The 17,961-nt window shown below is 44.1% G+C and overlaps 1 protein-coding gene across 1 annotated transcript in view; it reads left to right on the plus strand.

Moving 5' to 3' along the window:
- LOC124616148 (cytochrome P450 6k1-like) overlaps positions 1-17,880 on the plus strand; it is a 77,431-nt gene extending 59,551 nt beyond the window's left edge. The window contains exon 4 of the mRNA XM_047144425.1: positions 17,222-17,880. Within this exon, the coding sequence (XP_047000381.1) occupies positions 17,222-17,400 (179 nt within the window). The 3' untranslated portion in view covers positions 17,401-17,880. The remainder of the gene's footprint in view (positions 1-17,221) is intronic.
- The last annotated feature ends 81 nt before the right edge of the window (positions 17,881-17,961 follow it).

Genomic DNA, 17,961 nt, shown 5'->3' on the forward strand with positions numbered 1-17,961 from the left:
CGATATTGGCAGTTTTTCAAACACTTATCTACAGCTGATGTGAGCTCTCCATCGAATTATAAAAAACGTTTCCTTTGGATGTGGGAAAGAAGAAAGAAGGAAAATTTCAGAATTAAAACTGTTTTCGTTGCGGAATTATTTAATGTTAATGACATGATTCTTTGACATTAAATACTTTTGCAATCAGGATTGTGTTTATTCTGAAATAAATCGAAACTGGCTACTGTAGCACGCTGCCACAATGGAATGGAATAAGGAAGGTAGATTAGGATTTAACGTACCGTCGAAGATAAGGTCATCAGATGGCATGTTAAGATTGGGGAAAGGAAGGAACGAATAGGGAAATCGCCAAAATCCTTTTCAATTGAACCATCCATGCATTTGCCTTAAGCAATTTAGCGATACTGCGGAAACCATAAGTCTGCGGGATACGAGGGCGATATGAACCACTGCTCTCGTGAATGCTAATCTAGTATTTTATCAGTACCTCGCTCGGTGTGTATGTATGAATACTTGTGGTGTCTGGTACTTAAGACTGAATCTACGCTGCCACAATGGAATGGAATAAGGAAGGTAGATTAGGATTTAACGTACCGTCGAAGATAAGGTCATCAGATGGCATGTTAAGATTGGGGAAAGGAAGGAACGGATAGGGAAATCGCCAAAATCCTTTTCAATTGAACCATCCATGCATTTGCATTAAGCAATTTAGCGATACTGCGGAAACCATAAGTTTGCAGGGTCCGAGGGCGATATGAACCACTGCTCTCGTGAACGCTAATCTAGTATTTTATCAGTACCTCGCTCGGTGTGTATGTATGAATACTTGTGGAGTCTGGTACTTAAGACTGAATCTACTTTTCACAATGAAATACCTCAGTTTTGTCACCCCTATTGGGCAAACTGCCCTCCGAGAAGATTTCACCAGCTCTGAATTCCTGTTTCGAGGGCCAGGATGTTGCTGAGACCCCATAGTGTAAAACATCTGTTTCAGTGGTGGGCTGGATTACCTCATGCCGTTGCCTGATGCTAGACTGCCGTGGTGCCCTAACTGACTGAATGCGGGGCACTGGTCACAAAAAAGCCCGACAAATCTACTATATATACATGCCAAGATATGCCGTCCTCCAGCCGACGGTCCGGTTTGGGCCAAAAAACTTCGTTCAAATGAATTCGCTGTGTTTACTGGTCTACGTACCGATGCTACACTCGATGATTCTGGGGCTGGAGCCGGAGTCATCACGAGGAGACCACCTCCAATATCTGGGCGACCCAGCGGGTCTTACGGGCCTTAGGTTCGAAACGTACGCTCCAGCGCGCCTCGCACCTGACCCACTGCGAGAGCTGCTGACTGCGGCAGATACGCCTGACGCCATCCTCTGGCCAGCGAGGGCGCTGACACGGCGACCTGCTCACGACCGCCTGGTTGGCCGGCGACCACGCACTGGTGCAGCCAAACAAGCCGCCTTTTGTCCCGCTGAGGCAGATTCTACTGTCCAGGACCAGTGCACGCTTTCGATTGGCCGCTTTCAACAACCGTGCGAGAATCTTGGTGAAAAAAATATATTTCCAACCGAGCTGTACCGATTCCTCGACCGCCGAGTTAGGCAACCCATCGTCCTGCATCCTGACATAAAATACGACCATCCTCGCAGTTAATAGGAATTTGCACCACCATCCCATTACAGCTCTGTAATGAGATGCATTCCTTCTTTAACATTCCTGGTTTCTATTCTTTTTTCAGACGGTTGCTTCAGAGATTTGAGTAATGGTCATCGATTGCTTTTTATCCTTTGTAAGCTAATCAACAAGAAGCCAACATTTTCTATCCTGAAAAATCAGTTTATCTAAGAGGGGTGTTGTATGAAGGTCACTCCAAAAGAAATGGACACAATTTTTTTTATTAAATCCATCTTTTATTCTACATGTTTGAAAGTTGTACAGTGTGTAGATACATCCTTTAGGAACAATATTTTCATTTCTCCACATAATTTCCATCCCCCTCAATTGCCTTACACCATTTTGTAACCAGCACCTGTATACCCGCACGGTAAAATTCTGGACCAACCTGTTGCAGCTACTGTTTGGCAGTGCACAAGGACGTCATCATCTTCAAACTTTGTTCCACGAAGAGAGTCTTTCAGTTTCCCAGAGAGATGATAGTCACATGGAGCCAGGTCAGGACTGTAAGGCGCGTGTTTCAGTGTTGTCTATCCAAGTTTTGTGATCGCTTCCATGGTTTTTTGACTGACTTGCAGCCGTGCATTGTATTGCAACAGCAAAACATCCTGCTTTTGCCGATGTGGTCGAACACGATTCAGTCGAGCTTGAAGTTTCCTCAGCGTCGCCACATATGCATCAGAATTTATGGTGGTTCCACTAGACATGATGTCCACAAGCAAGAGTTGTTCGGAATCGAAAAACACCGTAGCCATAACTTTTGCAGCAGGAGGTGTGGTTTTGAATTATTTTTTTTTCTTGAGTGAATTTGCATGATGTCACTCCATTGATTGAGCCATGGTTCATCACCTGTCACAGTTATTCCAAGAAATACATCTCCATCATTCTCGTACTGTTCCAAAAGTTCGCTGCATACCGTTTTTCTTGTTTCTTTGTGAGCCACTGTCAACATCCTGAGAACCCACCTGGCACAAACCTTTTTTAACGCCAACACTTTCAGTATTCTGCAAACACTTCCATCCCCTACCCCAACGTAGCGTGATAATTCGTCCACTGTGATGCGTCTGTCAGCAGTCACCAATTCGTTAACTCTCTGCACATTGTCTGGAGTGTGTGCAGTACGAGGCCTGCCGCTGCGAGGACAATCCTCAATATTGCCGTGCCCGTTTTCATCACGTAACCTGCTCACCCACCGACTAACTGTACTGCGATCGACAGCAGCATCTCCATACACCATTTTCAACCTCTTGTGGATGTTTGCCACTGTCTCGTTTTCACAGCACAGGAATTCTATGACATCACGTTGCCTCTGACGAACGTCAAGTGTAGCAGCCATCTTGAAGACATGCTGTGACGGCGCCACTCACGGGAACAGGTTGAACTAAGTTTGAAAACAAGTGGGAAGGATGTATCTACACACTGTAAAACTTTCACACATGCAGTATGAAAACTGCATTTTTACAAAAATAGTGTGCATTTCTTTCGGAGTGATCCTCGTATAACTTACGCAACACTATTTTTCTGGTAGCAGGTTGGTTTTATTTAGAATCACTATACAGCACATTACTTTCGACTTTTTTGGCCACAAACGCTATTTTTCAACATAATCTACGTTCAATGCGACGGCCTCACGCCACCTTACGAAGCCAACTTCGAAACCAACGTCTTCCTGCTTCAGTAAGCGCCCCATCATCCACATTCTGATTACCGCAGAGTGCATCCTTGGTTGGGCAGACAGATGGAAGTCGGAAGGAGTGAGGTTGGGGCTGTTGGGCAGAGCCCTGCACGGCGGCCCGCAACTTGCACTGCCCGCCCACGGGTTTGCTTGGACCAGCCGGCAGGCTAAAGCCGTCGGCACACGGACCGTGCATCCGAACGTTGAGGGTTGAGCGTGACGAGTTTCTGACTACCATAAGGTTTTCTGAAATGGTAACATACTTTGATTACTTACATTGTGTGTGTTGATGGTTTAGCGATGCCGGCACGGTAGCTAAGCGTGTTCAGTCAGAGGGCTGCGCTCTCTCTGTAATAAAAAAAAAAAAACTGAGTCAAGGAGCCAACGATCAATTTGAACGGATGTCTTGTGACGTCCGCCCCGACCAACCGCAACGAACTATATCGAACAAAAAAAGAAAAAGAAAAAAAAGCGTAATGAGTAACATCACTGTCTTCTATTGATTTGGTAGTTTGGGGGGAGGCTCGCATCTTGACGTTACTAAATTTTATTTCTTAACATTCGCGTTTTTATAAGGTTCTGATACTGTATTATTAGTTTAATGTAAGTATATAGTATAATATTTGATGTTATGTAAATATAAGTTCACCTTTTTTTGAGGGGTGGCTTTGTTCGATTGGCTTGATCTACAGGACAGCTTGCGCTACTTGTATAAAGATATTTTGCTCCTTTTTATTTTACGCTTCGTAATTCACGCGTTGCAAAGATTCTGCTACTGGGTAGGAACAGTGATTAAGTAAGACTGACCTTGGAGTTTTACTAAAATGTGGGAATGATGAAATAATGTTTATCTTATGCCGAGAAGTATTCGCAATTTGTACCGCACTGTTTGTAATGGAACTTTTATATGTCTCTGTCCCTATTGATTGAACATGTTACTTTCCATTTCGAGGACGATGTTGGAAATGTGCTTTTTAATAGAGCTAACGTGGGAATTTTACGCGCACCCGTTAAGTAAACAGTGTGATTTACGAACTAGAAACATCCCTCAACTGCCGCTGGAGTGCGTTGCGATCGCGTGTACCACGTTGGGGCCCACGTACAGTATGCTCAAGCAGCATCATTCCTGAGAGGTTCGAGTCGTCCCTCAGGCATGGGTGTTCGTGTTGTCCTTAGCGTAAGTTAGTTAGAGTTACATTAAGTAGTGCGTAAGTCTAGGGACCGGTGACCTTATCAGTTTGGTCCCACAGAAGCTTACCACAATTTTTTTGTTTTATTTCTAGCTGCTTTAACATACTTTCCGTCCTTTATGAAGCACTTGCTATTTCCGGACTCATCTTCTGTACAGCAATAAAAACATAAAAGATTGTTATACCATCACTTTTATTTACAAAAAAAGGAGAAAGTATTTTAGCAAAACGATTTCCTAGAATTTATTAACGATTCGCGACATAATTATTTGCCTCTGTCGCAATACGAATGCTGCTAATTGTGTTGTAACAGCTGCCTCCACAGACGCCACAGCGCTGTACAACTGCCACCATACTGGTTAGAAAATTAAAAAAGTTTAAACGGCTTCTATCAAAACGGCCGAGGCGGTTAGTATCATTACGGAAAGTAGCCGATGTGAGGAAAGACGGTAACGAACAAGGAAGCATTATGTTGCAATTAAAGACTGGTAGTATTTAACATACAAAAAGTTGTATGCTTCTTCGTATTAAACTCCAAGAACACAAAGATCGCCATACGTAGGAAAAGGAAGGTAGTCTCTCTCTAGTAACGACCTAGATTGCCAGTGACATAATACACTACTGGCCATTAAAATTGCTACACCAAGAAGAAATGCAGATATAAACCTGTATTCATTGGACAGATATATTATACTAGAACTCACATGTGATTACATTTTCACGCAAGAACAACCACCTCTGGCCGTAATAACAGCCTTGATACGCCTGGCCATTCAATCAAACAGAGCTTGGATGGCGTGTACCGGAACAGCTGCCCATGCAGCTTCAACACGATACCACAGTTCATCAAGAGTAATGACTGACGTATTGTGACGAGCCAGTTGCTCGCCGACCATTGAACAGACGTTTCCATTTGCTGAAGGATCTGGAGAATGTGCTGGCCAGGGCAGCAGTCGAACATTTTCTGTATCCAGAAAGGCCTGCAACTTGCGGTCGTGCATTATGCTGCTGAAATGTAGGGTTTCGCAGGGATCGAATGAAGGGTACAGCCACGGGTCGTAACACGTCTGAAATGTAACGTCCACTGTTCAAAGTGCCGTCAATGCGAACAATAGGTGACCGAGACGTGTAACCAATGGCACCCCATACCATCACGCCGGGTGATACGCCAGTATGGCAATGACGAAACACGTTTTCAATGTACGCTCACCACGATGTCGCCAAACACTGATGCGCCCATCATGATGCTGTTAACAGAACCCGGATACATACGAAAAAATGACGTTTTGCCATTCGTGCACCCAGGTTCGTCGTCGAGTACACCATCGCAGGCGCTCCTGTCTGTGATGCAGCGTCAAGTGTAACCGCAGTCATGGTCTCCGAGCTGATAGTCCATGCTGCTGCAAACGTCGTCGAACTGTTCGTGGAGATGGTTGTTGTCTTGCAAACGTCCCCATCTGATGACTGAGGGATCGAGACATGGCTGCACGATCCGTCATCTCGACTGCTAGTGATACAAGGCCGTTAGGATCCAGCACGGCGTTCCGTATTACCCTCCTGAACCCACCAATTCCATATTCTGCCAACAGTCATTGGGTCTCGACCAACGCGAGTGGCAATGTCGCGATACGATAAACCGCAATCGAGATAGGCTACAATCCGACCTTTATCAAAGTCGGAAACGTGCTGGTACGCATTTCTCCTCCTTACATGAGGCATCACAACAACGTTTCACCAGGCAACGCCGGTCAATTGCTGTGTATGAGAAATCGGTTGGAAACTTTCCTCATGTCAGCACGTTGTAGGTGTCGCCACCGGCGCCAATCTTATGTGAATGCTCTGAAAAGCTAATCATTTGCATATCACAGCATCTACTTCCTGTCGGTTAAATTTCGCGTCTGTAGCACGTCATCTTAGTGGTGTAGCAGTTTTAATGCCCAGTAGTGTATGAATATACAGGGTGAGTCACTAACTACTGCCTCCTAGAATAACTCCGAAAGAATGATAGTAGCTGAAAAGTTTGTGTGACAAACGTTGCATGGCACAACGGGTGCCATAATCAGACGTTGGTTTTTTGTTGCTAGGTGGGGTCGCGTCAGAGATATGAAGGTCAACTTTGTTTTTTTCAGATGGGATGCTGTAGTTCGGTACTTATTTTCTGATAGCGGCTATAGAGACGAATCCAGTGATGTGTAACATTAAGGTGTTTGACGATCAATGAAGGTCACAAAGGTGGCATGAACGTCCATTTACATAAGGTGTTCGAAGTGATGACCATTGGTATCGATGCAGTGCTGCAATCTTATCAGATAAGAGATGACAAACTTTTCTTTTTCGTGTGATAATATTACAGATATACAGGTTTCGGACTTTTTGCTTTGGCTGTACTGTGAAACCATGTTTATTACAGAATTCTGTGATTGTAGTTCAGCGGGAGATAATCTATTGGTAGGAGTAGGCATAATGCAACAGGGAATAACAGTATTAATGTGCTAATAGTAAACTGCAGGAGCGTCTAGAGAAAGCTCCCAGAACTGCTCTCATTAATAAACGGTCACAACGCCCATATAGTACTAGGGACAGAAAGTTGGCTGAAACCAGACGTAAACAGTAATGAAATCCTAAACTCAGATTGGAATGTATACCGCAGAGATAGGCTGGACAGTGAAGGGGGAGGCGTGTTTATAGCGATAAGAAGTGCAATAGTTTCGAAGGAAATTGACGGAGATTCGAAATGTGAACTGATTTGGGTGAACGTCACTGTTAAAGCATGCTCAGACATGGTAATTGGATGTCTCTATAGGCCCCCTGACTCAGCAGCTGTTGTGGCTGACCACCTGAAGGATAATTTGGAAAATTTTCGAGTAGATTTCCCCAACATGTTATGGTTCTGGGTGGAGATTTTAATTTTCCGGATATAGACTGGGAGACTCAAACGTTCATAACGGGTGGCAGGGACAAAGAATCCAGTGAAATTTTTTTAAGTGCCTTATCTGAAAACTACATTAAGCAGTCAATCAGAGGACCGACTCGTGGCGATAACATATTAGACCTTCTGGTGACAAACAGACCCGAACTATATGAAACAGTTCACGCAGAACAAGGAATCAGCGATCATAAAGCGGTTACGGCATCGATGATTTCAGCCGTAAATAGAAATATTAAAAAAGGTAGGAAGATTTTTCTGTTTAGCAAAAGTGACAAAAAGCATATTACAGAGTACCTGACGGCTCAACACAAAAGTTTTGTCTCAAGTACAGATAGTGTTGAGGATCAGTGGACAAAGTTCAAAACCATCGTACAATATGCGTTAGATGAGTATCTGCCAAGCAAGATCGTAAGAGATGGAAAAGAGCCACCGTGGTACAACAACCGAGTTACAACACTGCTGCGGAAGCAAAGGGAACTTCACAGCAAACATAAACATAGCCAAAGCCTTGCAGACAAACAAAAATTACGCGAATCGAAATGTAGTGTGAGGAGGACTATGCGAGAGGCGTTCAATGAATTCGAAAGTAAATCTCTATGTACTGACTAGGTAGAAAATCCTAAGAAATTTTGGTCTTATGTCAAAGCGGTAGGTGGATCAAAACAAAATGTCCAGACACTCTGTGACCAAAATTGTACTGAAACAGAGGATGACAGACTAAAGGCCGAAATACTAAATGTCTTTTTCCAAAGCTGTTTCACAGAGGAAGACTGCACCGTAGTTCCTTCTCTAGATTGTCGTACAGATGACAAAATGGTAGATATCGAAATAGACGACAGAGGGATAAAGAAACAATTAAAATCGCTCAAAAGAGGAAAGGCCGCTGGACCTGATGGGATACCAGTTCGATTTTACACAGAGTATGCGAAGGAACTTGCCCCCCTTCTCGCAGCGGTGTACCGTAGGTCTCTAGAAGAGCGTAGCGTTCCAAAGAATTGGAAAAGGGCACAGGTCATCCCCGTTTTCAAGAAGGGACGTCGAACAGATGTGCAGAGCTATAGACCTATATCTCTAACGTCGATCAGTTGTAGAATTTTGGAACACGTATTATGTTCGAGTATAATGACTTTTCTGGGGACTAGAAATCTGCTCTGTAGGAATCAGCATGGGTTTCGAAAAAGACGGTCGTGTGAAACCCAGTTCGCGCTATTCGTCCACGAAACTCAGAGGGCCATAGACACGGGTTCACAGGTAGATGCCGTGTTTCTTGACTTCCGCAGGGCGTTCGATACAATTCCTCACAGTCGTTTAATGAACAAACTAAGAGCATATGGACTATCAGAGAAATTGTGTGATTGTATTGAAGAGTTCCTAGATAACAGAACGCAGCATGTTATTCTCAATGGAGAGAAGTCTTCCGGAGTAAGAGTGCTTTCAGGTGTGCCGCAGGGGAGTGTCATAGGACTGTTGCTATTCACAATATACATAAATGACCTTGTGGATGACATCGGAAGTTCACTGAGGCTTTTTGCAGATGATGCTGTGGTGTATCGAGAGGTTGTAACAATGGAAAATTGTACTGAAATGCAGGAGGATCTGCAGCGAATTGACGCATGGTGCAGGGCACGGCAATTCAATCTCAATGTAGACAAGTGTAATGTGCTGCGAATACATAGAAAGATAGATCCCCTATCCTTTAGCTACAAAATAGCAGGTCAGCAACTGGAGCGCAGTTAATTCCATAAATTATCTGCGAGTACACATTAGGAGTGATTTAAAATGGAATGATCATATAAAGTTGATCGTCGGTAAAGCAGAAGCCAGACTGAGATTCATTGGAAGAATCCTAAGGAAATGCAATACGAAAACAAAGGAAGTAGGTTACAGTACGCTTGTTCGCCCACTGCTTGAATACTGCTCAGCAGTGTGGGATCCGTACCAGATAGGGTTGATAGAAGAGATAGAGAAGATCCAGGATCATTTAGTAACCGCGAAAGCGTTACGGAGATGCTAGATAAAATCCAGTGGAAGACTCTGCAGGAGAGACCCTCAGTAGCTCGGTATGGGCTTTTGTTAAAGTTTCGAGAACATTCCTTCACCGAAGAGACAAGCAATATATTGCTCCCTCCTACGTATATCTCACGAAGAGACCATGAGGATAAAATCAGAGAGATTAGAGCCCACACAGAAGCATACCGACAATCCTTCTTTCCCCGAACACTACGAGACTGGAATAGGAGGGAGAACCGATAGAGGTACTCAGGGTACCCCCGCCACACACCGTCAGGTGGCTTGCGGAGTATGGATGTACACTCCTGGAAATTGAAATAAGAACACCGTGAATTCATTGTCCCAGGAAGGGGAAACTTTATTGACACATTCCTGGGGTCAGATACATCACATGATCACACTGACAGAACCACAGGCACATAGACACAGGCAACAGAGCATGCACAATGTCGGCACTAGTACAGTGTATATCCACCTTTCGCAGCAATGCAGGCTGCTATTCTCCCATGGAGACGATCGTAGAGAAGCTGGATGTAGTCCTGTGGAACGGCTTGCCATGCCATTTCCACCTGGCGCCTCAGTTGGACCAGCGTTCGTGCTGGACGTGCAGACCGCGTGAGACGACGCTTCATCCAGTCCCAAACATGCTCAATGGGGGACAGATCCGGAGATCTTGCTGGCCAGGGTAGTTGACATACACCTTCTAGAGCACGTTGGGTGGCACGGGATACATGCGGACGTGCATTGTCCTGTTGGAACAGCAAGTTCCCTTGCCGGTCTAGGAATGGTAGAACGATGGGTTCGATGACGGTTTGGATGTACCGTGCACTATTCAGTGTCCCCTCGACGATCACCAGTGGTGTACGGGCAGTGTAGGAGATCGCTCCCCACACCATGATGCCGGGTGTTGGCCCTGTGTGCCTCGGTCGTATGCAGTCCTGATTGTGGCGTCACCTGCACGGCGCCAAACACGCATACGACCATCATTGGCACCAAGGCAGAAGCGACTCTCATCGCTGAAGACGACACGTCTCCATTCGTCCCTCCATTCACGCCTGTCGCGACACCACTGGAGGCGGGCTGCACGATGTTGGGGCGTGAGCGGAAGACGGCCTAACGGTGTGCGGGACCGTAGCCCAGCTTCATGGAGACGGTTGCGAATGGTCCTCGCCGATACCCCAGGAGCAACAGTGTCCCTAATTTGCTGGGAAGTGGCGGTGCGGTCCCCTACGGCACTGCGTAGGATCCTACGGTCTTGGCGTGCATCCGTGCGTCGCTGCGGTCCGGTCCCAGGTCGACGGGCACGTGCACCTTCCGCCGACCACTGGCGACAACATCGATGTACTGTGGAGACCTCACGCCCCACGTGTTGAGCAATTCGGCGGTACGTCCACCCGGCCTCCCGAATGCCCACTATACGCCCTCGCTCAAAGTCCGTCAACTGCACATACGGTTCACGTCCACGCTGTCGCGGCATGGTACCAGTGTTAAAGACTGCGATGGAGCTCCGTATGCCACGGCAAACTGGCTGACACTGACGGCGGCGGTGCACAAATGCTGCGCAGCTAGCGCCATTCGACGGCCAACACCGCGGTTCCTGGTGTGTCCGCTGTGCCGTGCGTGTGATCATTGCTTGTACAGCCCTCTCGCAGTGTCCGGAGCAAGTATGGTGGGTCTGACACACCGGTGTCAATGTGTTCATTTTTCCATTTCCAGGAGTGTAGATGTAGATGATGAGTAACCTATAGGTTTTGATGAGTGAGTTTGTATCAAAATATATGATGTAAATGGCCGCATCTTTTGAGTGCATCAACACAGAAGCTTCAATTTTTACAGCGCCGAGGGACCTTAGACCTTAATATGTGAGAAATTTCAATTTGACACGTTTACCACTTCCTAACGAAAAGGGTTTCGAACAGTCCGAGAGACAGACGAACGACGGAGTAATCCAATAAGGATTGAGTTCTATCGATTGTCATATGGAATCCCAAAAATTAATGAAATCGTGGTTTCAGTCTGAAGCTATTGGTACTCATAGAGTTAGACTATGGAAAGGTATTCGTATGTGCCTTCTGTATTTGAATTATGTAAATTTTGAGCTGTGGGTCATACAGTGTGATCTAAAAGTCGAGCACAAAATAGCAAATGTGTCTGCAAATTGGAGCTGCATTGCAGTCCTTCGATGAGTAACCGCAAGATAACACCACAGATATTACCGACAAAACACGACTATACTAACGTAACGGGGTAGAAAACACATTACATCTATAGTATTTTTAAGCAATTTGCTTGTTAAAATGTTGTTTTCCCAGGAGCAGCTACACGTAGTTGAATTGTTGAATAGTCATTCGTATTCGCTTGCTGTAGAGGTATTTCGTAGGTAATGTCCAGATGCGACAGTGCCCAAAAAATCAACAATAACGGGATTAATCATCGGTTTCAGGGAAAGCGTATCAGAAGCAAGGGAACATGGAGAAAGCCTACTCTGACGGATACTAGAGAAGCTGAGGGCCGGCCGAGTGGCCGAGTACTTCTAGGCGCTACAGTCTGGAACCGCGCGACAGCTACGGTAGCACGTCCAAATCCTGCCTCGGGCATGGATGTGTGTGATGTCCTTAAGTTAGTTAGGTTTAAGTAGTTCTAAGTACTAGGGGACTGATGACCTCAGCTGTTAAGTCCCATAGTGCTCAGAGCCATTTGAACAATTTATTTAGCTGCTGAGGTGAGGAATGTGAGGCTGTGTTCGTCTTCAAAAAGTTTGAGGTTCTCTGTCCAATCTTAGGTTTCGTATGGTAGGTTCTCAGAATCCGATAAAGATGTTAAAGTTTTCTGCATATCATGTTCACAGTGTGCACGAACTGAAGGCGCCGGATGAAGAAAAGCAAGAAAAGCAACTTTTGTCATTTGTTGACAGCCATGAATTCGCAGTAGTGGGCCTCGTCTTCTTCACTGTGTAAGAGGTATGCTCTGCCTGCAATAGGCAAGGCATAGGAGAGTCTCTGACCAGAGAGCAGTATGTGGTTAGTTGTTGCTTGTCAGTAGTCTGCGCTAGTCTGCGCGTGTCTGCGCTTGTCTGCAGTCTGCTCTGGTCGGTATTCTGGAGGCTGAGTATTATTGTATAAGGTAAAGAAGCAGCCTCGCGCATATGTAGCAATGTATGTGAACTGCCACCAATTTTTTTTAAAAAAATGCCGTAATAATAATTTTTATAATATAAAGTAATTTTTTTTAAAAAAAGCATTCATTTCAATTTAAAGAATTTATCCGATGCATGATCATTTCTTTCACGAATCACAAATGTATAGGCCAGCATTGCACGGAGCTGTGCCGAAAATTTTTTAGGTAAGAGCAGATATTTGGAAGGAGAGACAGCATTGGTCGTATTTTTTGTTTTATTAAACGCAAAATCGATTTTCGGTCACTTAGTGACCATCTTCAGTGCTGTAATATATAATTTAAATTGGTAGGCACTGGTGACACAAGCTTACAGCGATCACATAGAGTTTATGTGATCGCTGTAAGCTTGTGTCACCAGTGCCTACCAATTTAAATTATATATTACAGCACTGAAGATGGTCACTAAGTGACCGAAAATCAATTTTGCGTTTAATAAAACAAAAAACACGACCAATGCTGTCTCTCCTTCCAAGTATGCCCATTATATGGTCGTTGTGCACAGGACACTCCATGGAGTCGCCAATCAATAAGAGCAGATATATTCGCCGTTTATATTGAGGTAAGAATTTTTGCTTTTTTTATTCAGAATACAGGGCCGTGATGCAGCGCTGCTGTCGTCCTGAAATTTGCCAGGTTACTGAATTTTTTTTTTTAATTTCGGGGTTTAGGAATTTTTCTGTTTCGAACTTAACATTTAATGAGAATAGAATTTTGTGGGTACATTAAATGTGAATACATTTCTGCACGGAGATTATAAATGGGAACCAATTTTGTTCAGAGGTTACATTAAATTAGAATCACATTCATTTATTCATATTTAAATTTATTTAATAATTATTTTGTGGGGAGGTTACAACTGATAAGGCCTGGTTCCACCTTAGTAGATACGTGAATAGTCACCGAAAATATACATGTGTTTCACGTCCTCGCCCAGGAGAGGACAGAACAAATGGGTAATTAATCAAAGATTGCGGTGAGGTAAACAGAATGATCCAGTTGATATGTAAGAATGATAAATTTTCAGAGGAATGGAAATATACCCGATAAACAAGAAGAGAAGCAAAATGCAGGGTGGTAACTACAGAGGTATCGGTTTGTTGGATGTAATGACAAAGATATATACACAGTCTGTCCGTCGATTTTCAGCGTGCATACGACAGTATTCACAGGAGTAGCCTACACAAGGCACTGCGTGACTTCAGAACTCCTGAGAAAGTAGTGAGGATGCTACAAACTTGTATGGATGGGTCAAGGGCAGCAGTGCGTTTCAGAAGGGTCACGTCAGGAACGTTCGAGACTGATACAGATCTCACACAAGAGGACGCTCTCTCGTGTGTTCTGTTCAGTGTAATGTTATAGAAAGTAATGAGGCAGTATAAGCAACAGGAATGGCCTGGAGTACAGATGAATGGTAATTAAGATCGTCTCGCATAAGCAGATGATGTAGTACTGCTAAGTGAATCAGAACATGAGTTTAAAGAAACGTAGCAGTAAATGGACAACTACGCACAGGAGATTGGGCTAGAGATGTATCAAGATAAAACGGGTCTCGCATAAGCACATGATGTAGTACTACTAAGTGAATCAGAACATGAGTTTAAAGAAACGTACCAGTAAATCGACAACTACGCACGGGGGATTGGGCTAGAGATGTAAAACGGAGTTCGTGTAACTAGGAAGAAGACAAAACTAGGAAGAATTTTTTGAGATAGATGGCATGATGTTTAAAAGAGTTCACGAATTCAAATACTTGGGATCTTGGTTTACCAGCAACAACAGGATAAAAAGGGGCATCTAACAAAGAACAGCAGGGGAAATGAAATTCTTGTATTCCGTCCGGGAGACGCTCAGCTCAAAATCAATATCAGCAAACACTAAGATGGAAATATATAACGCAGTGATATGGCCAGCAGTCGCTTACGATTCAGAAACATTGGGCATGACCAAACAAAAAAAATGAAAAATTACTGCTGTTTCAAACAAGAGTAATGAGGAAGTTATAGGGACCATTATTCGAAAAAGCAGAACGGCGAAGAAAGAAGAATGAGGAAATATTCCTTTTGATGCAACAACCAACGTACTACAGAAGCTGAAGAGCAAAAGAATCCAGTGGGCAGACTATGTTGCCCGTATGCCAGCCGAAAGATGGGTGACGAAAGCACTTGTGGGAAAACTACACCCTAGACGCCCCATACGACGACCAAGGCGGCGTATCACTGACTACGGAAGACCCCAGGAAGAATCGAGCACAACACAGAAACGAGCGGAGGCAGTTAATGAAAGCAGTACATGGTTTGAAGGGCCTGTGACTACTGGATATGTATGCATGTATGCTTCATGAAAACATCGTGACCTGGCGGGGGTATTGGAGTTTGGTGTTTCGCATCGCGTCGTTGAATAACGCCCCACACCCCCCTCCCCCCCTGCCCACCCCCTACCACCACACACACACACACACACACACACACACACACACACACACACACTGAAGGAACTAAAGAGTAACATAACAACGGAGCTTAACAATCAGTGTCAGTGTGCTCCTGAAAGTTGTAATGAACATAGGAAAATAATGTTTGTGAATACGTTACTGAACAGAGAAATGGTTCTGAGCATATTATATAAACAATGTGTGTGAAGTTATGAAATAAAATACATATTTTAAGCATACATATACACTTAATTAACTGCTGATGTGAGAGCAGTTTTATAATTCTTGTGTCAATTACAGTCGGTAGGTCGCTACAGTAAACTTTGTAAGAGCATCACGCAAATTAAACGTGATTTCGACAATTTCAGTTAGTTATATTTCGCATAAATTACGAGTTTGATCTTATAACCAGTTCGTGTTTGAGTAATTTCTCTGAAGTGATTACTTAAGTTATATTTCATTTAGTTTTTTGCTGATGTAATCAAGAGTACTTTTCCACTGACTGACGCCTTCCTTAATACTTCAATTAGAAACATAGCTTTCAAGTGCAATTATGTTGTTATGAAACCTGATAGTAAGAACCGTAGTTTGTTGATCACTGCCAGTGATATTCAGGTCGTAATAGTTAAGAGAGAGAGAGAGTATGCAGCACGCCAGTGAGAATTGTATGTCGTGAGACGAGGTAGTTTCCATTATATGAAGCCTTCCGCTGCTAAACAGTATTACGACATTATAATGGCCCTAGACACCAAGATTAACCCAAACTGGGAATTATTGCTGGCAGTCTTGCTGCTGTAGAAGTCCCGATCTGAGTAGGAGATAAAAGTATTAAGTGATGGTCAATTTGAGCAATAAATTCTGGACAGCAACATCCTTGTGTTGCTCTTGATGTGAAGGAAACCTTCGTTCGTTCCCAGTCAAAGTAAATTCCCAATAACTGATTCATTAAAGAGGGTAATTAAGCACCTGAAGGAAATTGAGTTCAGAATGCTAAAGGATCATAAGTGGAGGGAGAACAGTTTATGGACAAAAAAAAAATCTCTACCCCTCTATATTGAATGCACAGGCTTATCACAGTGTCAAGCTATGTTATCCACTGTGCATTCTTTCAATTAATCTGGGTAATGAAAGTTAATTAATATTATTTATTTAATTAATTCGGACATAGCTGGAGAGACACCCTATTGTCACTGCTCATAGCAAGCAGAGACCGGTAGCTTCAAGCTATAAACTTCAAAACTATTAAGAAATGGGGGCAGCCAAGCGGCCATAGTAGGTACGAATAAAGCTGACTCGATAACAGCAAATGATAAAATCAATCAAGTAGTGGTGAGTTTGGACCCGTATAGCGATTAAAACACTTTTGCTACAGGACGTCTTCGTGTGTATAGTCCTGATACCTCTCTGGGGATGGGGCGAAATAACACTGGTTCTGCGGAGAGAATTATTTCGAAATTTATTATAGTTTATGTGAGAAGTTGAACGAAATGAATTTTGTAACACAGTGCCAGATTTCAAGCATGTAGCATTATCATTCCCAGGTACAACAAAGTGATAACTTGAAACATCCTGGCAGATTAAAACTGTGTGCCCGACCGAGACTCGAACTCGGGACCTTTGCCTTTCGCGGGCAAGTGCTCTACCAACTGAGCTACCGAAGCACGACTCACGTCCGGTACTCACAGCTTTACTTCCGCCAGTACCTCGTCTCCTACCTTCCAAACTTTACAGAAGCTCTTCTGCGAAACTTGCAGAACTAGCACTCCTGAAAGAAAGGATATTGCGGAGACATGGCTTAGCCACATCCCCCAGGCTGTGGCTAAGCCATGTCTCCGCAATATCCTTTCTTTCAGGAGTGCTAGTTCTGCAAGTTTCGCAGAAGAGCTTCTGTAAAGTTTGGAAGGTAGGAGACGAGGTACTGGCGGAAGTAAAGCTGTGAGTACCGGACGTGAGTCGTGCTTCGGTAGCTCAGTTGGTAGAGCACTTGCCCGCGAAAGGCAAAGGTCCCGAGTTCGAGTCTCGGTCGGGCACACAGTTTTAATCTGCCAGGATGTTTCATATCAGCGCACACTCCGCTGCAGAGTGAAAATCTCATTCTGGAAAGTGATAACTTGTTTGTTTTGTTGCAGGCATGCGTTTCGGGTTGATGCAGGTGAAGACAGCGATAGTACATCTGCTGTCAAAATTTGACATTCTGCCCGTCGGAGACAAGCAGTCTAAGCTACGCATGGCTCCCAACACTGTGGTGCTGACACCGATCGGAGGAATCCACCTGAGATTGGAGCCGCGAAAAGTGACTGCATGCTGAAGTTCTCCAGCTGCTGTGAACAGCTCTGCAGAAACCTCACACACACTCTGTTCACATGAAAAGCTTCATGGAACAAGGACACCACTACATTAATTACACTGTGATGCTTCAGATTGTTGATAGTAACAAAATTCCTACTGATACAGTTGGTCTCACAACAGATGTCACCGTTTCTGTACTGTGCATAGTGTTCATCAACACTGATATCACTGTCAAGTTGGATAAGTATCTCTTTATATAAACTCTTGTATAGCAATGCCTATCACTTCTTTACCTTGTTGTTTCTGTACGTCAGGAAGAAGAGTTCAAGTCGAAACGTAGTTTATTTACATACCTGCTGTCTCTTCATTCTGCTGTTTGGAACTAAACACGTTTGGTACGTTTCCTGTTGTGTACTGCTGAGGACATTAATATTGCCTGTGTTATAGCTCTGACCATGCTGTGCTTCTACAACTGATTAAAATGAACCTCAAGAGAAAATCGACAACTTTTTATTTTAGGCGGATTTAATAAACCAAGGCCGAATTCAGCGTATACGAACATACCTAAGGGATCTGCCGT

The sequence above is a fragment of the Schistocerca americana genome, chromosome 5 (genome assembly GCF_021461395.2).
Source record: "Schistocerca americana isolate TAMUIC-IGC-003095 chromosome 5, iqSchAmer2.1, whole genome shotgun sequence".
In the NCBI taxonomy this organism is placed as follows: Eukaryota; Metazoa; Arthropoda; class Insecta; order Orthoptera; family Acrididae; genus Schistocerca; species Schistocerca americana.